The sequence below is a fragment of the Aythya marila genome, assembly GCF_965140915.1.
Source record: "Aythya marila genome assembly, chromosome: 2".
Lineage (NCBI taxonomy): Eukaryota > Metazoa > Chordata > Aves > Anseriformes > Anatidae > Aythya > Aythya marila.
This window is the reverse complement of record NC_139043.1, coordinates 138,537,539-138,561,984: the sequence shown is the minus strand read 5'-3', so window position 1 is coordinate 138,561,984 and position 24,446 is coordinate 138,537,539. Positions and strand designations below refer to the sequence as shown.

General features: G+C 40.2%; 1 protein-coding gene across 6 annotated transcripts in view; it reads left to right on the top strand.

Annotated features, from left to right (window-relative positions):
- Positions 1-380: 380 nt before the first annotated feature.
- The window catches only part of RSPO2 (R-spondin 2), a 113,364-nt gene continuing 89,298 nt past the window's right edge, over positions 381-24,446 (top strand). The window contains exons 1-2 of one of the 6 annotated variants that reach the window (XM_082752769.1): positions 381-537; positions 1,036-1,368. In XM_082752769.1, coding sequence (XP_082608895.1) covers positions 1,239-1,368 — 130 coding nt within the window. In that variant the 5' untranslated portion in view covers positions 381-537; positions 1,036-1,238. Of the gene's footprint in view, positions 538-897; positions 1,369-24,446 lie in introns of those variants that run through there. The other 5 variants (XM_082752770.1, XM_082752772.1, XM_082752768.1 and 2 more) reach the window with 5 other exon arrangements.

Sequence of the window (24,446 nt, the reverse complement as noted above, 5' to 3'; positions counted from 1 at the left end):
GGGAGGTTGAGAGATTGTAGGAACCTGGCAGAAAAGAAAAAAAAGAGGGGAAAATAAACGGCTCGAGGTCTTAAAACCAGGGATGAAAGAAGGAAACAGATTTAATTACCACACACTGCGGGAAGGAAAAGAGGGGGGGGGGAAAGGGAAAAATGAGGGAGAGAAGCGAGCGGGACGAGGTTTCCCAAAACAGCTCAGGGCGAGGACAGGGCGGCGTTGCGGGGAGCGGGAGCGAGCGGCGGGGCCGGGAGCAGCCCGCGGGGGGGGCTCGGGCAGGGCTGGGCGGGCGCTGGGGGCCCCCGGGGCTGCGGAGGGCGGGGGCGCGGCGCCGGGCGGCGCTAGGGCCGGGCGGCGGGGCGGCGGGGCGGCATGGCTGGGAGCACAGCACCACCTACGTCCCGCGCATCCCCGCCGAGCCCGCACGGCCCCGCTGCCCGCGCCGCCGCGGCCGCCCCCCGGCATAAAAGGGGCGGCCGGGGGGGGGACGCGCACCGGCGGCCCGGTTTGCCGCCGAGAGGAGAGGATAAAGAGAGGAAGGTGGGGTGTTTTGTGTTGTAGTCTCTTTTTTTTATGTTTTATTTTATTTTATTTTTTTTGGAGGGGGGACACAGAGCTTGCATGTGGCCCGGAGCTGTCGCCCCGTCGGGGCTCCTCCGGCCCGACGGGGCGAGCTGGCGGCGGGGCCGCCGGGGGAAGGCAGGGGAGTAGGGGATAGGGGATAGGGGAGGCGGCTTCGCCCCGCCGTGCCCGAGACCTGGGCGAGTGTGGGCGGGGTGCGCCCCCGCGCCGGGATAAATAGCGCCTTGCCTCGCCTGACAGCCCGGCCCCGGGGCGCACCGGGGAGCCGGGAGGGAGCGAGGGGGAAAAAAAAAAAAAAGTTGGGGGGCTCTCTGGGACTCCGCTCCCGCCGGGACCTGGCTTTTTATTTGCTATTTGTTTTTATTATTTTTTATTTTTTCACCCACGGGGAGAAACAGAGGAGGGGGAGGACGAGGGAAGCCCCGAGCCCAGCTTTTCCCCGCTCTCTCCCCGCAGCGCAGGGGCGATGCTGGAAGCCGCCGGGAGGTCGCAGCGTGCGGGAAGGGGGGTGAGAGGCGAGTGAGCCCCCGCCGGGCCCTGCGGCAGCCGCCGAGCTCCGGCGCCCCCTCCCCTGCCGCCCGCAGCCCCGCACCGGCCCCCGCCGCCCCTCGCCGCCAGAGGAAGGGAGGGAGGGAGGCTGCCCTGCCCAGCGGCCCAGGATGCAGTTTCGCCTCTTCTCCTTTGCCCTGCTCATCCTCAACTGCATGGATTACGGCCACTGCCAAGCCAGCCGCTGGAGACGCAGCAAGAGAGGTGAGCAGGGGCTCCCGCCGGAGGCACCCCGGGCAGGTGAGCCCGGCCCCCGGGGGGCGGTGAAACTGGGGGGGGACACACCGTGTTGGGGACTCTGAGCCCCGACGGGGACCGCCGCTGCCAGCGCCGTCGGGCTAGATGTTCGTCCCGGGGGGGCAGCGAGCCCTCACCCCGAGAAGCCGTCGGGGGTCTCCCCAGGGGGCTGCAGTGTCCCCGGTGTGCTCCGCGGACACTGTTCAGGACGCCCCCCGGTCCCTCTCCGCGCAACCTGAGGGAACCCCGCGGGGCGCAGGGCTTAAGGGAGGGTCGTGGTCGCGCAGGGGGCTTGGGCTGAGGGGGAGCCCCGGGAGGGATCCTGAGCCCCAGGGTGCGGGTCCGGGCGGCTCGGGAGAGATGCTGGAGCCGGGCTTGCCGGAGTTGTGCGGGCGGAGCGGTGAGACGTGCCAGTACAGCACCCATGTGGACAAAAAGGTTACTGCAGCTCTGCCCTAGCTGTCAGGGCTATCGGGGGCTCCCGTTTGATTCCTTTTTTTTTTTTTTTTTTTTGGGGGGGGGGCGGCGGTGATTGACCTTCGGTGTAAAATGTTTTTATTATTTGCATATCCGAATTATTCTGTTGCCCCTTTTCCTGTGCTTTTCTGGGCCATGTCTGCCCCCCTGTTTCTAAAGTTAACTGGAAATCAGGTGGCTCCACTGCCAAGAAACTGGGTTTTCTCACCAAATTGTGCTAAAGCCTTCCTTGGAAGGGGAGGGAGCTGACATCTTCAATGTTAAGCCAGTACAAAACTTGCAAAAGGAAAATAGTTTGCACTTTCATGCATGTGTAAGCCTCAGAGTGGGTACAAATGCAATTGCAAAGCAATTTGGTTTTGATGGGTTTTCAACAGATGGTTTCCAGAATTTAATTTTTGTGTGTGTGGCTAAAACGATAGCAGTCCTTTAAAGTGACCAGGCTATCTGTGCTAACAAAGGGGATACTGTGTCTTTAATTAAATGTGGAACTACTTAGAGTGCTGGCTAGACAGCGGAGGGTGATAGTGGTATTTCTGCTTTACAACAGAGCTTAAGGATTGCATTGTGGGAGTACTGAAATGAATAGACATCTAACTTGAGTTGTGTGAATTGTCCTCCTGCAAAAACTTAAGCTGGTTTTAATTGATCTCATGTTCGCTGATTGATCTTAGACCAATTGTTGTGCTTGTTGAACAACTGGCTTTTCCAAAGGAGATTGATTTAAATTAGGTTTTAGTTTAGTTATTGGATAAAATAACATCGGTATTGACAGTTGACTTACTGGCACTGTTTTGTGCTGTCACCTTAGGGTTTTGGTTCGTGCTTTGAAGAATGCAGTCTTTTCCAGTTAATAAGCCTAAAGAAGTAAGCACAGCCAGTTTTAAGTACTGAAAGCAAAATCTAAGAATGTATTCAAAACTGTAATAGACATTTGCCATGACACATGCAGTCTGAAGTAATGCTTTCATACAGGACTCAAAATTCCAATAATTTCACAATTTTTCCATATCCCATCTGCAAATAATCAGGCATTCACTGTGGGGTACTGGCAGTTAAAATTTCTCTGGCATTCTGTTTTGTCTGTTACATGATCTCAGATGCTCCATAATATCATTTTCTTAATGAAATAAAATTTTTGGCATAGATTGAGTCTCCTGTGCGGTAGAAATCGATTGCATTCAGTCTGGAATCACGGCAAATATCACGTGTAGCTGACTTCTTTCTTTTCTGAAAAGCAGTTAAATTGCGTACCATAAACTTTAAGTATATATATATGCCTGTGTTGGTGTGTGTGTGGAATACTCTAGTAAACAAGAATTTAGTAAATCTGAGTGGACATTTCCAGACCTCTGTATCCCCTTCTGCTTTCAACTCTTTCTCAAACCAAGGCATGCAACATTGCAGTAGAAGGGGAACAAAAAAAAAATCTGTGCTTAGAATGTGGATCCTACCTGGCATTGACTTTTGCTTTGTTAGTCAATGCCACAATCTTAAAAGTTACTCTTTAAATACTTTACAATCAACAGATTCTGCTAGCTCCACTGCACGACTTAGTTACTTTTGCAGCTCATTTAAAACACTGCTTTGCCTAGTTCATTCAAACCGGAGCCTGTACTTCCCTCAAATCACTCTAGCAACTTCTCCCTTTGGAAGTCTCCATCCTAAGAAGGTGATTATGGTGGCTTGCCTTTCTTTCAGAAGCTATTCTAAAATATACTTAAGGGTTTTATACCATAAAGGTCAGTAGTCCAATTTCACAGCTAGTTTATTTAATATCAAAGCACCTTCTTTCCCTTTCTTGTTTAATTGTATAACTTGATTTCTCACTTCTTTTAGATACCTATTCGCTTGCTCACTTCAATGAAAAAAATTAATCTTTTCTTTGGATTTCTCTTTCTCCTTAGGAATCAGTATGAGCAACTTCATGTCTTAGCACTTCACTAAGTCATGAGAGACCAAGCATGATTCTCCTCCTCTTTGAGAATTGAGGAGAACAACTTTCCTAAACTTGAGATCCAAATGGTGGTATGTAGAAATAAAGACTGTCAGCCTGGTTTACCAGGAGGAGCAATGGGTTTCTGCAAAAGCATCAGCTGAAAATAATATAGGTTTCATTGTAAACAACCACCAAAAATTAGTTGCTAAAAGAATTCTCTAACAAAAAAGTCAACACGGTAGCAGTGTCTGCATTGACAGGAAGACTTTGTAGTACAGAGAGACTATCTGGAGTTGATGAGACCGCTGCTGGAACAGCAAAGAAGACACATTCATATGGCAATATTGGAATTTTCTTGCAGATCTTGGATATAAGTAAAGCTGTGAGTGTAGGAATTTTGTCTCTCTAATTAGTTCATAAGAGTTCGTACTTAAGGAGTGTGATAAAGGTTGCCATAAATACTCATCCTCTGGATGTTCTCACACTGTGCTGGATGTACATAAAGAAAGGGACTACATCTGCGGCCATATGTGAATGGTAAGTAACAATTGTGATGGCAAAATATCCACAGGCAGAAATAGGAGAGCCTGGGAAGGGAAGCTTCCTCAAGTGTCAGCAACCCAATATAGCTCTTTGTAGGGTGCTCATAGGATTACATGCATATATGGAGGAACGTAGTTGCTGGAATCAAAATTATGTGGATTAAATGTGTATCACCTTAATGGAAGATGGATATCTTGACCATGCAGTGGTAATTAATTTGTTACATGGATTTTCAACTAGAGGAAAACTTATTTAGATATAAGGGCTGTAGCTTTCCTAATATGCTTGCCTGAGAAGCAGGTAATCTTGGAGCCCTTCTCAGCTGCATGGGAAAGATTGAGGATTTGATCCTTAGGAAAAAGAAACCTGTGCTGGAAATACCTGATTAAGGTAAATACCACATCTGTTTTTACAATAATTTTACTGACTCCAAAGAGCAATGTACTACCTTAAACAACAAAAAATCATACAATAAAGAATATTTTTTCATTGTCTAATAGTATCCAAACATCTTATCTGATCTAACCTCCTCTCTTTGAACTTGAAATGTGTTACATTTGGAGGACAGTGAATTTTTTGTCTGTAGATCAAGGCTTAAAATCCTACTAGGAAGCTATACTTTGAACTCTATGTTTTCCTCAGGTTGTACATTAAATACTCGTAACAATTTGTAAAAGACATGTTAACACTTTCTGGAGTGATTACCCAGGTACCTGTGAGCAGTAGAAGGTAGCTTCCCTTTTTCAATCCTTCAGTCTTACCACTTAGGATAGTTAGTTATGAAACATTATTTATATACTCATCCTACTACACGAGTAAGAATATCGTAATACTGAAACTGTTGAAAAGTCAAGCTGTAAAATTTTTGGCTATGTATGCTCTCTTGTCTGGTAAGTCTGAGGAAGCTTCTTGAACTTCAGCAAAAGCCAGAACTTCTGTGTGAATGAAGGAATAACAAACTAGGTAACGATGCACCGTGCTGAAGTGGATTGTGAAGATTTGCAGAAGGGATGCTCAAAATGCCAAGAGTGGGATTCAGATTGAAAGTGGACATCTAAGTTCAGATGCTTGATTCAGTTGCCTCAGGTAGACTTCTAGTGCTGTGTGTGATATTTAAGATGCCCTTCTGTGCCTGGCAAGTTTGACAGGTGATGTACTTGATGTCCTGGAGCAACAACTGGAGACCAGGCAGGATAGCGTTGGAGCAGGTCACGTGCATCTAACACCCTGAGGTGTTTTGAGGCTTGTTATGATGGATGCTGAAAATGGGGAGCACATAGCATAATACTGATGTATGTATGCTTTTCCTTTCCTGTATGCATCCATTTGGCTTCCATTATAGGTCACTTGGAGTGAGGATACTGGGCTAGATGGGTGTCTGGTCAGACATAGTAAGTCTATGCTTTTATTATTTTGTATTAAAACCTGTAGGAAGATTTTCAAAGTGCTCTTCAGTGTGATGAAGGACATATTTATCTGCTTGACAGCTTTGGTTTAACTGTTTGCCTTCCAATTTTGGGGAGCATGCTTCCTGGGGCTTAACTGAAACCTGTTGCTAGAGCAGGTCAAAATTCATGACAAATACCTAAAGTGAGGGTGCTTACTAATTAGGGATGATAAGGTCATAAAAATAAGAATGTTGTTTCACACTTAAATGTATTCGCTACAGTATACAGGGCTGTGTAATTAGTATGATAAAGTAAACTAGCACGGTGTTGTTTTATAAAAGTTGCTTTTATTGAAAAAATATGATGTTTTCTAAAAGATAGAATGTGGAAGAGGTGATCAGTATCAAAACTGAAGGCATAAAGAAAGAGAATGGTCTTTCTTTAAACTCTTTTGTTTTGTTTCATTTTCTTTCTCTCCCTACTTCTGCCAAAAGTCTGACTATCCCATGGAGGTCTGCATTTCATTTCTGATCATCTAGGTATTTTTTTTTCATTATTAAAAAGAAAACTTTAGCTATGTAAGTTGATTTGTTTCCATAGATTAGAGGGCAATGTCTAGTCAAACCTGCAGATCATCACAGGTTGTGTATTTTTCCCAGTGGACTGTACATCAAAGTCAGAAACTTGTAGCTGAGTCATAACATCCCTTTCCAAAAATGCATCCTTGATTATAAACTGGGGGGGGTGGAATTCACGTGACTACACATTATTATCTGCAACAGAAACGTCTACGTTTTCTTTTAGAATGGATGGAGTGTTAGTCAGTGGGGCCTGTGGAGCTTTTAGTACAATTTAGTTCACCCTATAGTAGATGTCTGCCTTTGATCAGATAAAGCATTCCCCAAACTCAATAAAATTTAAATAAGATGAACATTTGCCTCTATCTATAATTGAAGTGTAATTCAGATATGTATTGTTGGCCTCTAAGGGAAGCTGAAATCAACACCAAATGAGAGGAGATGCACCACATCCAACCTTCTGACCTTTGCTATTAAAATTACATGTTGGTGCAGCTCTTTTAAAGTTAACAGATATAGTCCCTGAAGAATTTATTTTGTATTAGTTGTGTGTTTGATTTTTAGACATATAATACTAAATTAAATAACTTTTTTCCTCACATATGCCCTCTCTTTTAACCTCAAAGATTTGTTCAGGCACAGTTGGAGAACCTTCTGGTATTTGTCTAGACTCCAAGTATTTGCTAATCCTTTTCTTGGTGAAAAGCATGACTTCATATATGTTGGCTATTGATAATGCACAAGTGTAACAGCTTGATCCTTTCATCATAGGCTGCTTTAGACACCAAAATTAGGTGCTGCCATGGTGTGTATACTCATTGTCTGTGTAGTGTTTGTTCAGCAGATGCAATGCTTTGGAAAGCATTATTTGGGTGCTGCAAAGTTGCTTTATGCATGTGCAGTGAATCTATTGCTTTCTGGGCAGTGGTATTGGGTTTAAAGCCTGTTAAATCTCTTCCCAAAGAATTGTAGGTGTAGTGTGTGGAAAAAGGGTTGTGAAGAGAATCCAACTATAATAAAGTTGGATTCTGACCAATACACCTTACTAAGTGAAGTGTCAAGTGGATCCTGCTTCTGAGCACCATCAGACAGATGTGGAGTTTGGGTTGTACAGCTACTGCTCCTGTCTACACAATGGCTTTGTCCAGGTAGCTCCAAGCATTAAGGCCATTTTTTGACCAGGGTTTATTTTTTTTTACCTATTAAACTTCATATATCTGTGGGCGGTAAGATAACTTGTGGGTCTAAATTGAGAAAAAAGTGATGCAGCTATGTTTCTCTGATTCAGCTGTTGCATGGTTTACCATGAGGTGAACAATCCTGTTCATTTTCACTAACACTTCTCCAAAACTCTGAGGAGAAGTGAAGTTGAAACAGATCAGGGTGGTGGCCTCTCCTGTGTGTGCTCCCCCATAGGTAGATAACGGTGCATCTGGGTGTCAAACACAGGAGAGGCAAGAGTGAGAGTCTGATGGACAGAGAATTTAATGCCACCTTCCCAATATAGTTTCTCCATGGAGATGGGAAAGGGGGAATTACAAGAAATTGGTGTTTGTGTGTCGTGTATGTCGAAAGTACTTAGCTGAAATGAAGGTTGATATCCTGAGCATGGGGTGGAGGCAACCACTGTAACTCATCATGTGATGGAGTCATCACAATCACAATACTACTTACTGTAGATTTTCTGACATCCTGTGCAACTAGAAGGTTTTCGGAATTTAATTGTATGTCTTTAATTTTGGATTGCCCCATCTCAGCACCTTGATTTCAAACATATGCACACCTCTGAGCTTCATCCATCAAACTGTGGTCCATGGAGCAGACGTCAGCATTTTATGTACAAGCATACATCATCCTTATGCTAGTACTTAAATACTCTTGAAGACAAGGCTAGAATTAATCTATGTGGCTTTGTGCTACTTTATTTTGTTGGAATTCCTTGTTGTTTAAATGACGAGTTGTCACTTCAAATTTCATTTTGGGTGGTAGCGTGGGGAAGGTATTGGTGATTAAATTTCTGGGCCTTTCCTCTTAAACTTGAGTGTACAAATTGTAAGGAGTGAAAGAATGTAAATAAAGGAATAAAATAGTAGTATGAGCAAAAAAGTGATTTTTCTTAAGATATCTTAAGTACCCTGATCACAAAGAAAAGGGAGGTTTTTAAGATCCCATTTGTCAAGATGTGGTGAACAGTACAAAGATATTCATGATTTCTGCTTCACTATAACAGGAGAAGCTTGTTAAACATCTTTTGATAGCATGCAGTTTGGTATCCAGTAATTAAGCATGGCATCCATTAATTAATCAGTTATGTATTCCTTTTTGAAATACTGATTTCAGTAGAACCAAATACTTGATATATCTGCAAAACTTTGTCCTTTTATAAGTGAATGGAATTTAAGCTATCCACTCCTTTTGTTGTTATTTTGTTTTTATGGGATGGTGTTTGTCTGGTAAGGTACCAGACAATACCATACCAGACCATAATAAAGTGTGATTAATTACAGCCAATATTTAGAACAGGCATGCAATTCTGTAATTACATTTAAGAATAAACACTATTAATATGAACACTATTTGAAGAGGGCACCAGCAAATATTCTATATGGTTAATATAGATTCAAAGTGCTGTAAAAGTCAGTCTAGTAAAATTTTACTGTGTTTAAATAATAATTTTTGCTCTCTGGGGTTTTTAAAATGTAAACTGAAAAATAATCCAGAGTCTCACCGTTACTAGTCTCAAATTTACCTTGCAGAAACTTTTATTTTTTTTGATGAAACATCAAGCTTTTCTTCGCCTTGAGGAAAAAACAGACACAAATGTAGATATAGTGAGACAGAGTAAGAGACCTAAAAGATAAATAGTTCTGGGAATGTAAGCTTCTAGGTGTTGTCTAAAATGTATTTATTTTGTTTAAATCACTGAGAGGTTGCTACTAACTCCCACGTAGGTTGCAGCAATGAATACCTGTGCCTCTGTGTATACTGGGAAAAACTTCTACAGATATACACTGTAGAGGGACAACAGCTTTTCCGATAGAGAATTGCAGTGGTGCAGCAAAGTATAAACTTCCTGATCCAGATTTTTTTTTTTTTTTCCAGAGTTGAAATACTGGCTCAAATATGTTACAGACAAATATATACTCTGCACTAATGCATGGTCTCTTCAGCCGTATGGCTGCCACCTTTGACATACCAAAAAAAACCACCAAAAACAGCCACATCAGACAAATGGCTGTTGTGCATGCACAGATTAATCTGCACATGTATAGCAGGGCTGACAACAGCCAGCATGTCCGTTCTGAAATTTGCTGGGCAGGTTGGAAACCACTGAAACAGCAACTATGCTTAGCAAAGATAGGCATTACCGACTTGCACATTTCTTTTTTCAATTGCTGCAAAATTTTTGATAGATATGTTTTTATTATAAACCTACTGACTTTCCTGTTGAATCTACTGGCAATCATGTAGCTAACACTCTTTTGAATGGGAATTATGGTTTAATCATCTTTCACATTATCTATAATGAGGTAGCATTTAAGGATCCCAGCTACAATGGGGCTGTGCAGTGTTGGCATTACTTAGACAACAGCCAAGGAAGAAACCCTGAATTGAAGTCACCAGAGCAGAATCTAGGCTGGATTTCCCCCCACTAGCAGAAATGTTCTTTGGCCTTTCATGACAGCTAGTTCAGACCTGGTCTATGTCTCATTTTACACAGTGCATGCTAATAACATGGTGGGCATAGACTCAGTTTTGACTCCACAAAAGTAACTGTAACTCAGCAGGAGCACTATAATGCCTCCAAGATGCCTTAGGTTGTGCTTACAACATGAGACAGCAGCTTCTTGTTTCAGTTTGTTTAAAGTTATTGCCTGTTATTGCAAAATACTTTAAAATGGCCTCTGTGTTGGGATGCTTCGCTCTTGCAAGGGATGTAAAAGCAAATAATGTTTCATGGGGTGTTGGATTATTTATCTAGCCTCATGGAATTATGTGTTCTAATACCTTCATCAGGAGCATTCTCAGTAGGTGGTTTCACCTCTAAATTTGGCCTTCTGACTTCCCCGAAACAGCCAGTCTTGTTTCCCCTACTTTGCTGAACTGCCACTTGTGAGGAAAGTTGATGTAAGGAGGAACGGAACTTTTCGTAGTAAGGTGTTTGTGTGTCTGCGCTCTGGTCATCTGCTCCTGGGGCAACAGCTGATGGTGGTAGAGACCTTCATGTTAGATAGGCTCCTGGGCCATCTGAGTGTACATGGTCTAGATGCTTGTCTCCTTTGGTGGTTTTAAGATGTTCAACAAGTACTGATTGCACATGGACAGGTCATGTGGAGCATGCTTGGGATGTATGCCTGGCATAGTACAGAGCGGGGAAGCCTGCCATACTGGTATGTGGGTACATGCCGGATCACAGAGGCATTGCTTTCATTGTCAGTCTGTCCACGTGTAAAAATTTTGGTTAGCACATGTATGCATCAAAGACAGTGGTAACTAAATAAATTCCTGTTTTATGCAAATGCGAAGCAGTGTTTTGGTATGAAAAAATTAATGTCATGGCAGTATGGGAGTTAGTAATTTAAATGTACTTTTAATTTGAAGGTGCTTCTGAGGAGGTATTTTAGGTTAGGTTGGATATTAGGAAAAAATTCTTTGCCAAAAGGGTTGTTAGGCATTGGAATGGGCTGCCCAGGGATGTGGTTGAGTCACCATCCCTGGAGGTCGTTTAAAAGACGTTTAGATGTAGAGTTTAGTGATATGGTTTAGTGGAGGACTGGTTAGTGTTAGGTCAGAGGTTGGGCTTGGTGATCTTGGAGGTCTCTTCCAACCTAGATGATTCTGTATTTTGGGTTCCAGCTGTATTTCTCACAGCAGCAGTGCTGTCTGCAGGACTGCGATGACTTCACTGATGCTGAGATGACAGTGGTCATGGTTTCTTTCTTAAGCTAATAAAACCACATAACTGCTCACTGTAACTCTTTTATTCAGTCTCAGATATTGCTGGACTTCACTGTTGGCCTTCAAAGTTTTTTTTTTTGAGGAAATACATTTTAGGAAATACTTGCAACTGGAAAGTTGCAAAGTAAAATGAGAAAAATTACAAACACATTTTTAGTGTTATTTTTTTTATTGTTCTTTATTTTCCTAAAGAGCTACCTATAGTGTTTTCTATACTTATGCAAGTTTGCTGTGTTCAGTTTATGTTTTCTACAATAATTGCTATTCTAAAAACAAACAAACAAAACCAGAAAACTGTTAACTGCTTCAATGCAATTTGTGTGCTGTGAAACTGATAAGATGTACTGGGTCTGGCTGGAATGTTAACTTTCCCGGCAGCAGCCCATTCAGTGCCGTACTCTGTACTTGTAGCTGGAACAGCAGTGTTATCACACCAGTGTTGTGTCTACTGCTGAGCAGCAGTGGAACAGCATTGGGCCTTTCTCTAACCCTCCTAGGGGGTGGGCAAAAAAGTGAGGAGAGAAACATCACTAGGGCAGCTGACCTAAACCAATCAAAGGGATATTCCATACCATGTGGTGTCACACTCAGCAATAAAAGGTGGAAACAGGAAGAAGAGGGGAGGGGTGGGCTCTCGTTGAGAAGACGTTGGTCCTCCTCTCGAACACCAGCTGCGTGCGTTGAGGCCTTGCTTCAAGGACGTGGTCAATCATCGCTCATTTGTGGGAAGTAGAGAGTAATTTCTTTCCTCTGCACTTCCATATAGCTTTCATTTATTTTGTTTGTTTGTTTTCCTCCCTTTTTCCCCTTTACCCTTTTACTTCCCCTTAGTTAAATTGTTTAGTTCATGGTAGTCTTTATTTAATGATTATAATTATTTCCCTTTAATTAAATTATCCTTATCTCAACCCGTGAGTTGTTCTTTGCTTTACTTCTCCCCCTCCTCATCTAAAGGAGGGGGAGTGAGAGAGCGGTTGTGGGGTTTAGCTGCCCAGCACGGTAAAACCACCACATAAGAATCTTGCAAAATCTTTCCATAAATATAACCTGTGGGCTAGCTAGTGCTACATGTTGTGCACCTCTACTGCTGTAAAGATTTGTAGTAGTAAAATATATGTAATTCCCAAGGGTCTCTCACTACAGGAGAGACATGGACATAGTGGAGAGAGTTCAACACAGAGCCATAAAGATGATCATAAAAACACAGAATATCCTGAGTTGGAAGAGACCCACAAGGATCACCATGTCCAACTCCTGTCTCCACACAGAAACACCCCAAAATCAGCCCACATGTCTGAGAGTGTTGTCCAAACACTTATTGAACTCTAGCAGGCGCGGTGCTGTCACCACAGTGGGCTGTGCGTCTCCTCCTTGGAGTCCTTCAGAAGCCGTCTGGACATGGTGCTGGGTGCTGGGCTGCTCTGGGTGTCCCTGATTGGGCACGGGTGGCACCAGGTGGCCTCCAGAGAGCCTGGCCAGCCTCAGCCATCATGGGATTCTGGGAAAGGTAGTTTGGTTTGGTAATGTCTTAGGTACCTAGCTTGTCCCTGTTTGGGCACAAGAAGGAGACAAGAAACATGGAGAAGAAACATGGGGAGCCTGTGCCCTTCAGGAATCCCTAGGATACATGCACTAAATCCTGTGCAGTAATAACCTTAAATTTGTTAAGAGTACTGAGCAACCTACAGGAGCTTCCTCATATTCAGCGGTGACCCAGGAGTTCCCAGTTCTGTCATTTCTCCCCTCAGCAAGACTCCTTGGCCAGCAGAAGTCTTTAAATAGCACCTGTTCCACCTCTGACTTCCCTTCTCCCACCTATGTTAAAAGAAAACAAACAAACAAACGAAAAAACACAAATAGAACTGCACAGGGGAAGTGAGTGAAATGTAGGAGGCAAAACCAAAAAGAAGATGAAAACCTTGGTTTACCTGGGTGATTTGTATCATTTAAAGCTACTAAGTAACATAAAAATCAGGTTTTCCATCATGTTAATTTTACATCATGGGAATTCCTTGTTCCCCAATGTTATTTTTGGTTTTGTTTTGTTTTTTCTTTCCAGATAAATATTTTTCCAAATACCATAGAGTGGCTTGTGAGTGAAATAATTTGGATACTAGAACTAACTCCGCTCTCACACATTTTCTTGTAAGTCTGTGGATAATGAAAAACGGACTCTGGTGTAGTGAACACCACTGAAGTGGTGCTTGCTCTGGTGAATATTGCACTCGTACAATAGTACTGTCAGATCCTACAGAAAGACTGAAAGTCAGGCATTTCTCTTATTTTAGAGCTGTAGTTCACTTTTCTAATGCTCTATCTGAGAACTCAAACTCTTTTTTCATTCCATTTTGTTCTTTCCATCAGACTCCTGGAAAAAGTCTTGCTGCTTCCAACTTTTAGTTTTTGTAACATTAGCAGTGGCATAAATACATGCAGAGTTTTTCAGCTTTTGGAAAGGGGTTGAAATGTGACTCTATTAAACCTGAATCTGAAGACAGACTTGGTTTCGTATTGTTTTCTCTTAATAGCTTTCCAAGCAGCCGCTAAGTGAAACTACTGCATATTGAGCCTGGTGTAATATGAGGCTCATTGGGTAAAATAACATTAGTCTGTGCTACTTAAACACACTCTGGAAGGCTTAAGGAGGAGAGGAAGGAAAATATTTGAAGAGATCAACTGGGATGTGGTCGAATACAAGTAATGTCACCTGAGAAGGATTAGAATTTGCCAAAGCTTGACCTGAATGAAGACCTCCATTTAGGGCTTGTGTTCCTACCAGATGAGCTGCAGTAGTTTTTCCATGCATGGATTTCTACCAGCAATCATATAGTGAGAAAGTCGTGTGATTTACTTGGCTTCTGTGTCTTAGTGGCAGAAAACTTTAAAGAAAAAATTAAAGAAAAAAAAGAATCCCAGTTTAACATTCCTTCTCCTTATTAGCAGCAGCTGGCTTTTTCTAATTACTAAAGTCTTAACATTTTTTCATGTGCATTCTGTTGCTTTTATCCTCATTGGGAGCTCACTGTAAGCACTCTATCTGATAAACAGCTACACGTCATTCATATCTGTAGATGGAGAGAGCTGAAAAAAAAAAAAGTGCATCACACCTCAAAATCCAAGAGAAGACTCAGTGGAATGGTTTGTTGCACAGGGGTATTTTTATCTCTTATGATCTGTGTTTTTGGTAATGAGGGGTCAGCCAACTCAGTAGCCTCATACTCTTGTTATTAAGAGTATAGCATGCCTGCTATGATGATCTCCTTGAAAATCACTTTTTATTCTGTTTTGTGTTTTGGAGGTGCTTACAGCGCTTTCCTATGCACCTCTCTGAAGTGAAGGGTTATCTCTTAGAGGTGTAATACCAAGTCCTGTTGTTATAAATGCCTGAGTTCCTCTATAAGGTAAAAGACAGGTAAAAGGAGGACAGGAGATGCTTAGTGCTTCTGAAAAAAACAAATCACAATGAACTGGAAGAAGGCTAGAAGAAAACAAATGTTCACCACCACAGGCCATTATAGACATTCCTGCCAAGTCTTGTAGATCTGGCTATTGCAGGGTAACATGGGAAATCTTTTTATATGGAAATCAAAACAATTTACACTTACAAAAATTATAGACCTTCACAGGAACTATTTTATCTTATGCTTTCATTTTTAGAGTCGAGTATGACAGGTCAGGAAAACTAGTGAAAATATGCATTTGCCTTTACCAACAAGAAGTTTCTTACACCTCTCTTTGAACCATTATTCACTGCTGCTGGAGTGAGTAGTGCTTTTGCTCAGTATATCAATTTCCACGTAAAACTTTAATTACAAAGTTCTTATTTTCATAGAAAAACAATATACATCAAATGGTATTTGATTCTAGATTTTTGTGAGATTTAGTATAGTATGTGCCTTTCAGGACTTGATTTTTCTTTAGAATACCTTAGTCTAGCAGAAATGTAATGAGAAAAGGCAAACAGTGAAATGCAGTGCTGTGGAGGAATAACATGTCTCTTAAGAGGCTTGTATTGGAATGATTTAATGTCAGAACCATTTAATATTATCCTTCTTTCTCATTTATGTCTCTCACTGCTAACTTCTGAAACTTTGGCTAAGCTTTACCCATTTTGTTTAGCCACAAACATTGTTGACTTGTTTTTCATCATTGCTTTTTACTGTGTTAATTCATTTCTTGATTTTTGTCATTCATGCTTAGTTTGTAACAGAAACAGTATCTGCTCTTTCCATGTAGAAACCATGTAAAGATCTCCATGATATTCTACTTTATGGAATAATTTCACTGTTTTGTTTATGTATGTTTAGCCAAGGAGAAATCCGATTAGCTGAATGTTTGATAGTATTCAAATACATCCTAGAGCTTTGCATTTTGTGTTTGATGTTCCATTTTATAGCTTTACTTAAATGCTCTGCAGGGATTGTGGTTTAGTGGTGAGAGCATGAAATTTGAATCCAAGGTGCCTGGTTCTCTTACCAACAGAGCTGGTCAGTATGTCTTAAACGTCAGATTCTTCTATCCCACCACCCCCATAATGGATTTTTTTTTTTTTTGTGCATGTCTGCAAAGAGTTTTTTTCTCCTCTCTCTCCCTTTTTCCCCTATGTAAATAAATGCTGAGCATTAACAGCTTAAACAGGAACTGAATGTTTTTGTTTTGTTTCTGTGCCTCAATTGCTCTGTTGCATAGGGTAGTGTTTTATCACACTGCATTTTAAATTGTATCAGTGATTTGCATTGCTAAGAGGTCCTAGAGTGTTAATCTCTAGGCATGTATACAGTTATTATGAAGGATAATAAGCACATAAATTAGTTTCCTGCCTCCTCAGGTTCACTGACTGAGCAAACATCTGCATGTAGAACGTTGCATCCATGCAAATGATCAAAGAGATTTAGAAAGGGTTTGTTCTGGCTGATGTGATATCTTCTGTGTTCTCATGAGAAGATGCGCCCAGAAGTGTTTAAATGTGTTTTTATCCTGACATGTTTTACTAATTTTTCAGACACAAATATGAAACTCTTCATATGCAAGTAGTTATTTGCAGTAGACTGACTTAACAGCAGTGTGAACAATTTATATTTGCATAAAACTGGAATTACATCTTATTTCATATCTAAATAAGATAATTATATGATTAAGATTTTGAAATGACAAAAGACTTGAGACACCTCAGACTTTAGCTGTGAGTATATTATCAAAGAGGCCTGCTTTTAGAGGTACTTAGGTGAACACCTTACTGATTTTTACTATAACTTATCTGAAAATGGAAACAGATTTAAAAACTTAAGGCATTCTCAAAATTAAGAAATGTGTATTCCTTACATTAAGAATAGAAAATGTATATAGTGTATTTGTCTTTACCTCCTCAGAGCTGCCAGTGTCTTTCCTTTAATTCTTGAGTCCCTTATTATTCACATTAGAAACTTCATCTATGTAATGTGAGCCAAGTAGCTTTCAGCTTTTTATAAACATCTTACTTTCCTGTTTTTCAGACTGTATTTGCATTTCCACAGAATTACCGAAAAAATGAGTAGCCCCTTGCTAAATAGTAATTTCAGTTTCTGTTTGAAATATCCTGAATGCTAAGCATGCAGAGTACACAGGTAAACTACATTTTTATTTTTTCTCTTTTTTAATGAGGAAATTCAGATTTCGATTAATTAAAAAAAAAAAAAAAAAAAAAAAAAGCTCCTATGCTCATAAAGTGACAACCTTCCTTGAGACTCATCTTGCTGTGATTTGATATGAAATAAAGAAGCTCCCTTTTTTTTTTTTTTTTTTTTTTTTTTTAATGCGACTTCTGCAAGATAAGGAGATAAAGCTATACGTATCTGAACAGCAAATGACTACATGTGTTCCAATTCAAGATTTCAAAGTCTGGTCCATCATCTTTGTTTGATATCTCTAACTCTGATACCTTGGTTTGACAAAAGGGAAAGACTGACAGATTTGGAAGATGTTTTGAATGTGCTAAGTACAAGCAGGATGCAAAGCATAGTGCTGTTGAGATCGAATTAAAGTGAGATCCTGCAGTAAGCTGTGTATTTTTGTAGTGTGGGAATAGTGCGAGTTTGAGATGTCTTCTTTCATACATAGAATATAGAATACTAAGGATCAGACCTTCCAAGTTATAAACATGAGAACAAAATAGCAGAATATATGTAGGAACAGAACTAGATAATATAGTTGAATTTACTTCTTTTAGGAGATGTGCAGAGTCTGCATGATGGTTAAAACATGCCTCTTGGACTTTAAAGCAGGGTAGTTTCATTTGTTTAAATTGGTCTGTAGGTTCTTCAAGAGAAAGATACAGGAAGAATTCTGACCCTGCTAAGGCTGAGGCACATCCTCCATTGACCTTGGTGGAATGAGAATATCACCACTGGCTCACTTTTGATGTGACTGTTGGATTATATATGTCTGTGAACAAACTTCACATAGGCAGTGATTTTCATGGTTTCTAGTATGACTGTTCCTTTGCTTGTTTGCACAGTACTTTCCATATCTTGTGTAGATTATGATGAGTCTTTAGGTATCTTAGAAGTAGCTGAGGTGATCTAGAAGACAAGTTGTTTGCAGTACCGAGCCAAACTCGTTCCTAATGCTCAATGAAAATAAGAGAATAGAATTTCCTTCAGCTTTCTGAATTTTATTTACTCAGCATAGTTTTAGCATGTAAAATATTATGGGCATGAATGAGATTTAGTAAAACTCTCTTTTGTTAGCATTGTTTCAGATTTGGCAATAAACAAGTTGTGCCGTGTCCAGCCTCTCAGTAGATAGCTGCTTCTTATTTTATTAGAACAATTTGGCTCCTGACGTGAACTGTAGGCCCATTAATCCTGTCATATAGTGAATAGGATTGGAAAAATACAGGATGTAAATATGTTCTTCATTATGCATTTTAATACCAACCAGATATATAGAGTGCATTCTAGAACATGGTAGTCAGAGTGTACTAAGCAACTAGCAAATTGTTGACAAGGCTCATCTGCTATTGGTTTATTTTGGGGTTAGGAGCAAAAAGCATTAAGAAATCTCAACCGTTTCACATTATGTCTTGATGCCTATCACATCTTGTTGGACATAGCTTAAATAGATAGGGCCAGTGGCTTTATTGCCTTCAGCTAAATATTCATTGAATCCAGAATTGAGGCAATTTAAAGAATGTGAAGAGTTCTCCAGTTAGTCTTACAAAAGAAAAAGATTCCTCAGTGATGAGAATAGCTATGTTTGACAGAGGGAATAATTAATATACATATAAATTCCACTCAAAGAAACAGTAAATCCAAGCTCATCTATTTTACTGTGATCTTCTAATTTTGGACTAGTTATTCTTCCCAAGTTTAATGTGAGAGTTTCTCACTTCATTTAAGGAGAGAATTGATCCTATTGATCCCATAGCATCCAATAAATGAGTCTTAAGAGTCATGAACATAATGGTCTCAACAGCCTTACATTAAGTCAATTAGTAAGTCTTATTCAGTTGGAAAATGGACTGCACCAACCTCTACAATGAACTGGTTATAGGAATGTGCTACAAGAAATGTGGTCTTTAAAATATCACTTGGCTTTTTAATTTAGATTAAAAAAAAAAATAGGTTAACAACATGAGATGTTGGTGCCTTACATATACATTTTTAATTGTGTGCTTGTCTCTGAGATCAATTAATATCAATTCACATGAAGTCCCATGTAAAGTGTTTTCAGTTCATGCTTCCTCCAAACTTTGGTTGGGTTCCAAACTAGAAAGTATACTCTAGCTAATAGCCTATGTACTTTAATCTGTAGCTCATCTGTGAGAAGCGTGCATGTGGAAAGGAAGCTTGAAGGCCTTTGAACACAATTTTCATTTTTCCATGTAATGTTTTCCTCTTGGATTGGCACTAACACTGTTAAGGTGCTAGACTTCTGCTTTAAATTGGTGAAGGGCAAAATATTGATCAAGGGCCTTCATTATAAGTGACATTTCAAAAGTTGTACTGCAGAGTTTCATTCTGTTTATACCAAAAGCTCTTTCTTAATAAAGCTTCCCTTTCTGTCATATAGAGTTTGTCCTTAAGATCTTTCAGTATATGGGCTTTCAGGATAGAGATGGTATTTTGGGAAGATGAGAAATGATCCAGTGGATTTGGTGGAGGAAAATAGGAATGTTTTCCAGTGTGTATGTGGGGAGGCTAGGCAGAGAAATAGAGGTGTGGGGGGTAATGACACACTAAAACAAAACTTTTTCATAAGAAGCGATCAACTTTTATTGAAAGCAATATTAGGTAAAAGGAAAAATAATTGCCAAATGAGACATCAGTGTAGAAGCTTACAAGCAGTCACAAAAAAAGGGCATCTAATTAATTGATAAGTGATTTTGGGGTGCAGCATTTATTAGTGTGTTATGATCTCTTTGGAATGAGACTCCATGGAAATACACTAACAGCCTGTGCACAGATTCAGAAAACATTCCTGTATTTGAAGTGGTTTAGCAAAATTCATTTATCCATTAAATCAAGAATTGTGTTTAGGCTGCAGGACCTGATGGCCTACATAATGTGCACCGGGCTCCTAGCAGTCATATGTAAACTGTCTAATCACTCTCAGCTGTGTTATAACAAATAATTGGAAACTTAATATCTACCAGCAGTGGTACCTGTATCTGTAACAGTAGTAGACATTTCTCTTACTGTTTCTTAAAACTAAACTAAACTAAACTAAAATAAAATAAAATAAAAAAGAGAGAGAGAGAGAGAAAACCCTCAGAAAAAAATGTTTAGGTTTCTTTACTTTTCTTCTTGCTGCTACTGTTAAAAACTCCTTTTTACAGATAGGCTGCTTTTTATCCATATTACATTGTTTTCTTTGAACAAAAGCCAGGCCTTTTTTGGCAAGTACTTTGCCATTCGATCAACTGTCAGTAGAGAGAGATATGTGGAGACAATGATGATTTTAACAGGTCACTAATGTAGCAAAAGATGCTCCACAAGTGCTCCTGGATATACAGTTGCAATGCACTGTTCATTTTGAATCCCAAGGTGCTGTACAGTGGGCAACTCTATGTCTTGTCCACTGTGCTGGTTTTCATTTGGGTTAGAAGACCAGTAAATTCTTCTGCAACAACATTTGATATTACTCTGTGCTCACTATGTGTAGGTCTAAATGTGTGCGTGGGTTGCAAAAGCAATGAAAAAAATTGTACCCCATGTTCTGTAGAAAGATTGTTTCTGTTCTTGTAGTGTTATTTGATATACTGGAATTTTCCAGATATTGAATTGTGGAACCCAAGTCTGCTGACATGTATTACAAGGCCTGGGAGAGTAGTCTGAAGGTAGTATTATGGTGGGCAGATAATATCGTTGTTCATTTCTTTTAAAAACATAAAGGACGCGTTTATGAGAAAAATTGTGAATAGTTGAAGGAAAGTTGTAATGAGATCTCTTGAAAACTATCACTGCATAAACTTTCATTCTAACTCTAATATGAAACTTGCATCTGTAATGAGAAATCCTTTTTTTCCTCAACAGACGGGTCTGAGCAGATGTAACAATTTTGGTGTTCTATAGTTAGCCCAGTAATTAGCTGGTGATTGCTCAGCAAAGAATCCAACAAATCAAGAATACAAAGAATACAGTGACTCATCTAAGAACATTTGCTATGCATTATAGTCCAATTGTTAATTCTTGGTTATATGATTACTGCATGACATATTCAAGGTTTTATAAGTACACAAAGGAGATAAAAAGGAAGAGCTGGTTTTAAAGGAAGGTCTTTTCTTGGTTACATGTCGAGATGATCATTCTCTTTCCCATTCAGAATAAAGCCAGCAAGGCCAAAAATAGGAAAGGAAAAAGTTGCAGTAGTGCTGGTGATGGTACCTGATGGGTTAAACTGGGAACCTTACATTCACCTAAGCCTGGCTTCAGCTTTGTTTGCAATATTTAACGTGCTGATAAGTATTGACTGCCCACATCTTCCAGCGTGTCGTCATCTGCTCCTGGTCTCTTCCTGAGCTGAGCCCAAGCCGGTGATGGGCTCAGTGAGACACAGGTCTGCTCAAATCCTTGTGTATTTGCATCTTCAGGGCCCTGTAACACTTCAGAGGCTGAAGGTGGGCATATGAGGAGAACAGTTTTAAATGTCCTGTTGCCTCTCTTGCCTCCCATTTTCAGTGTATCCATTTTTATTGGCCAGCATATCTGTGAGATACCACATTTGCTAACTATCAGATTCCCTTAGGACTCATGGTAAAACCTCATAGTTCTTAGCGCATGATATTATTATGTTAAATTGAATGTGGTGGTCTAAAGGAACTGAAAAATTGAAGTTTTCATTAAGACAAGGAAGCTACTTTACTTCCATTTATGTATTTTAAAATCTTTCTCCTTAGCTACTTGAGAAACTTACTAAACCCAATAGTTATTTTGTTTTAGCTGAATTTGCAAGCAAAAGAATTCTCAGTAAAAATAAACAAGCCTTCCTGTCTTGCTTTCTTCTAGTTAGTTTCTGCTGTGAAGTTTTTGACTCAAAATCCATCCATGCATAAGTACATGTGCAGGTGCAAAGCAGATATACTTTTTTGGATAACTCTTAAGCTTTACTTCTTTTCTGTTTGTTACTTAGGTAGGATGCTCTGCAAGAAGATAGCCACTTGAACCTTGAGCATGCACCCTGACCCTTGCCTCTTGGGTTCTTCTATCATAACCCTGATCTTGAAGAAACCTGCAAGAATTTTGTAGGTTTGTGCTGAATTCAGGAACTACATATAAGGCTGAGGCCTAACTGCTTTAATCAGGAAGTCCAAAAGAATATAGTAAAGAAAGGAATGGGGGAAAAGACGATGCGGGAATAAGTGTGCAGAACATGGCACTGAGAGGAAGTAGCAGTGAAAGCAGTTTTTACTATGGAAGAGGGATCAGTTGAGTTGATTAGTTTCATATGTCACTAAGATTCTTTTTTAAAAATATTTGTTTATAAAATTAAATGTAAATTCCTTACTTGGGAATACTGTGGTTGAGTATGGTTATGCATGTGTGACAGAAGATAGAAATGTATACTTAGAAAAAAAAAACACAAAAAAACTGTTCAAAATGTCAGAAGATTTATAGGAGAGGAACCTCTTTGCTGACTTGTAACAGCAGCTAACTTGTGTGTCCCTGACTTAGTGTCAAAGTTCTTCAGTTCTCATCATGTTAATCTTTTGTTTGTTACAGTTAGCTGAAATACAGTTCTTGATGTTGTTCAAGTGTTAGGTGCTGATGACAAAGTCTCTACATCTTACAAATTGCATGCGATGTGTAGAACTCTTATTAATTGGTGGTGGAAGTTACGATCCATATTTTAAATAAGTAGCATAATACAGCCATTCAGAATTACACCACAAAAAAGAGAGTGTTTTAATGGACTCCATATGTCTGCTTTTAGAACTGGTTGAATAAAACTTTGCTATACCACATAATGGTAAACCATCAGTGCTATAATGTCTTTGGGGTCTTTTAAGAACCTTCTTTATAGACACTCTTCTGACAAAGATTATTTCATTAATGGATTCAAGCCAACAGTATTATACTGTTACAATAAGCAGGCGTTAAGTGTTGGTTGCATTGTCCCTTTAAATTCCTAAAAACTGAAATGTAATAACCCTGCTCTTAAGGAAAACCTCATTTTAAACAAGTAGTTTTTCAGTACATCACTTGTATTTTAAAACATTTGTTACAATGCATATCTTAGTTTATTCTTTTTCAGAATAAAGACTAGGAAGAGTCTTTAGGAAGAATATATAGGAAGTTATGGATATTGGATGTAGTCTTCCTGCATCAGTGACTTATTCATTTATTTTATATAGAAAAGCTAAGAACTAGTTAGCTAGTTCTTTAAAGTTGTTTTGTGGCTGAGCATTTAAAAATACAGCAGCTCTATCAATCACATTTAAGAAACTAATGCTTGCCTACTAACTGGTAGCTAATGTAGGGTCACATTATGTAAGTGGCTAATTGCCTGTTCCCCAAATCCAAATAATGTTTACACCTGGGAGTATTTCAGAGCCCACCGGACTTGGGCTACAAAGGCAGGGCCGCACTTACATTGCCACCCAGCGTAGCCACTTCTGTTGGGTGATACTTCATCTCACTGGCTTCTGTATCACCCTTCTTGTGGGGAGCATGTTAAAAGACCTGCAGCAACCCCTCCTTTGCTTCCACCCCTTAGGCACAGGCTGGTAAGGAACATCGGTGCCCACACTGGGGACGTGATTCTTGGCTTCCCTGGACAGAGTGAGCAGTGCCAGCAGTGTGGCCCTGCAGCACCTACGGCACCGGCTGCAGGAACCATCACCGGACCCTGAGCCTGGACTTCTGGGCCCTTGCATCACTGTACTGCTAACGAGACAAGCCTGGCCCTTCTTGGTAGAAGAGAAGGGCCATGACTTTATTAAAAGGATATAGACAGGAATCTAATCTTTCAGCTTTTCATTGTGTCTTAAAATGACTCTTACAAGCACTATTCTGAAATGAATATGTGTGCATGTAAATGTGAGAGCATACTGCTGAAGTTCTTGCTAAATTCTATCTATCTTGCTAAGTTAAGAAGTCCAAACTTTACAAAAAAAAGTACGTAGAAATGGACCTTTCAAAGACTTCTTAATAAAACTAAGAAATTTAACTTTCATTTGTTTTTTTATTTTTTTTTTTTCATATTGAATTAACTGCTTAGATTTGCTTAAAAAAGTAGACTGACTTTGAAAGGAGCTGTTTTGCTACTTGCAGGTCACCCTCTCCAAGCTGTATCCAGAACAGTTAGTCCTGTATATAGGGACAGACCCATGTTAAGGTGCATCTCCCACTTGTGTACTCCACATGGATGTTCACACGTCATCTCGTGACTGTTGCCTGTGGTTAAGTGCGGTGGCTTGGCCTTGGCTGGCTGCCAGATGCCCACTCAGCCACTTCTTCATCAATTTATCCTTTTCAGAACTGTTTAGTTATTTTTTCATAAGAAATACAGAATGAGCAACTATTGTTTGCTCTTTTATCACAGGAATCCAGAGACTGGGTATTTAGAATCCCATTCTCTCACATCCAAAGCATTGGCAGTACTTGTTTTTGGGGGCTCTGCTCTTGGGCATTAGCACTTTTTTGAATGGCAACTGGAACTAATTAATCTACCAGGGCAGGTCCATCCACACATTTCAACAGAAAAACAGATTGCTGCTGG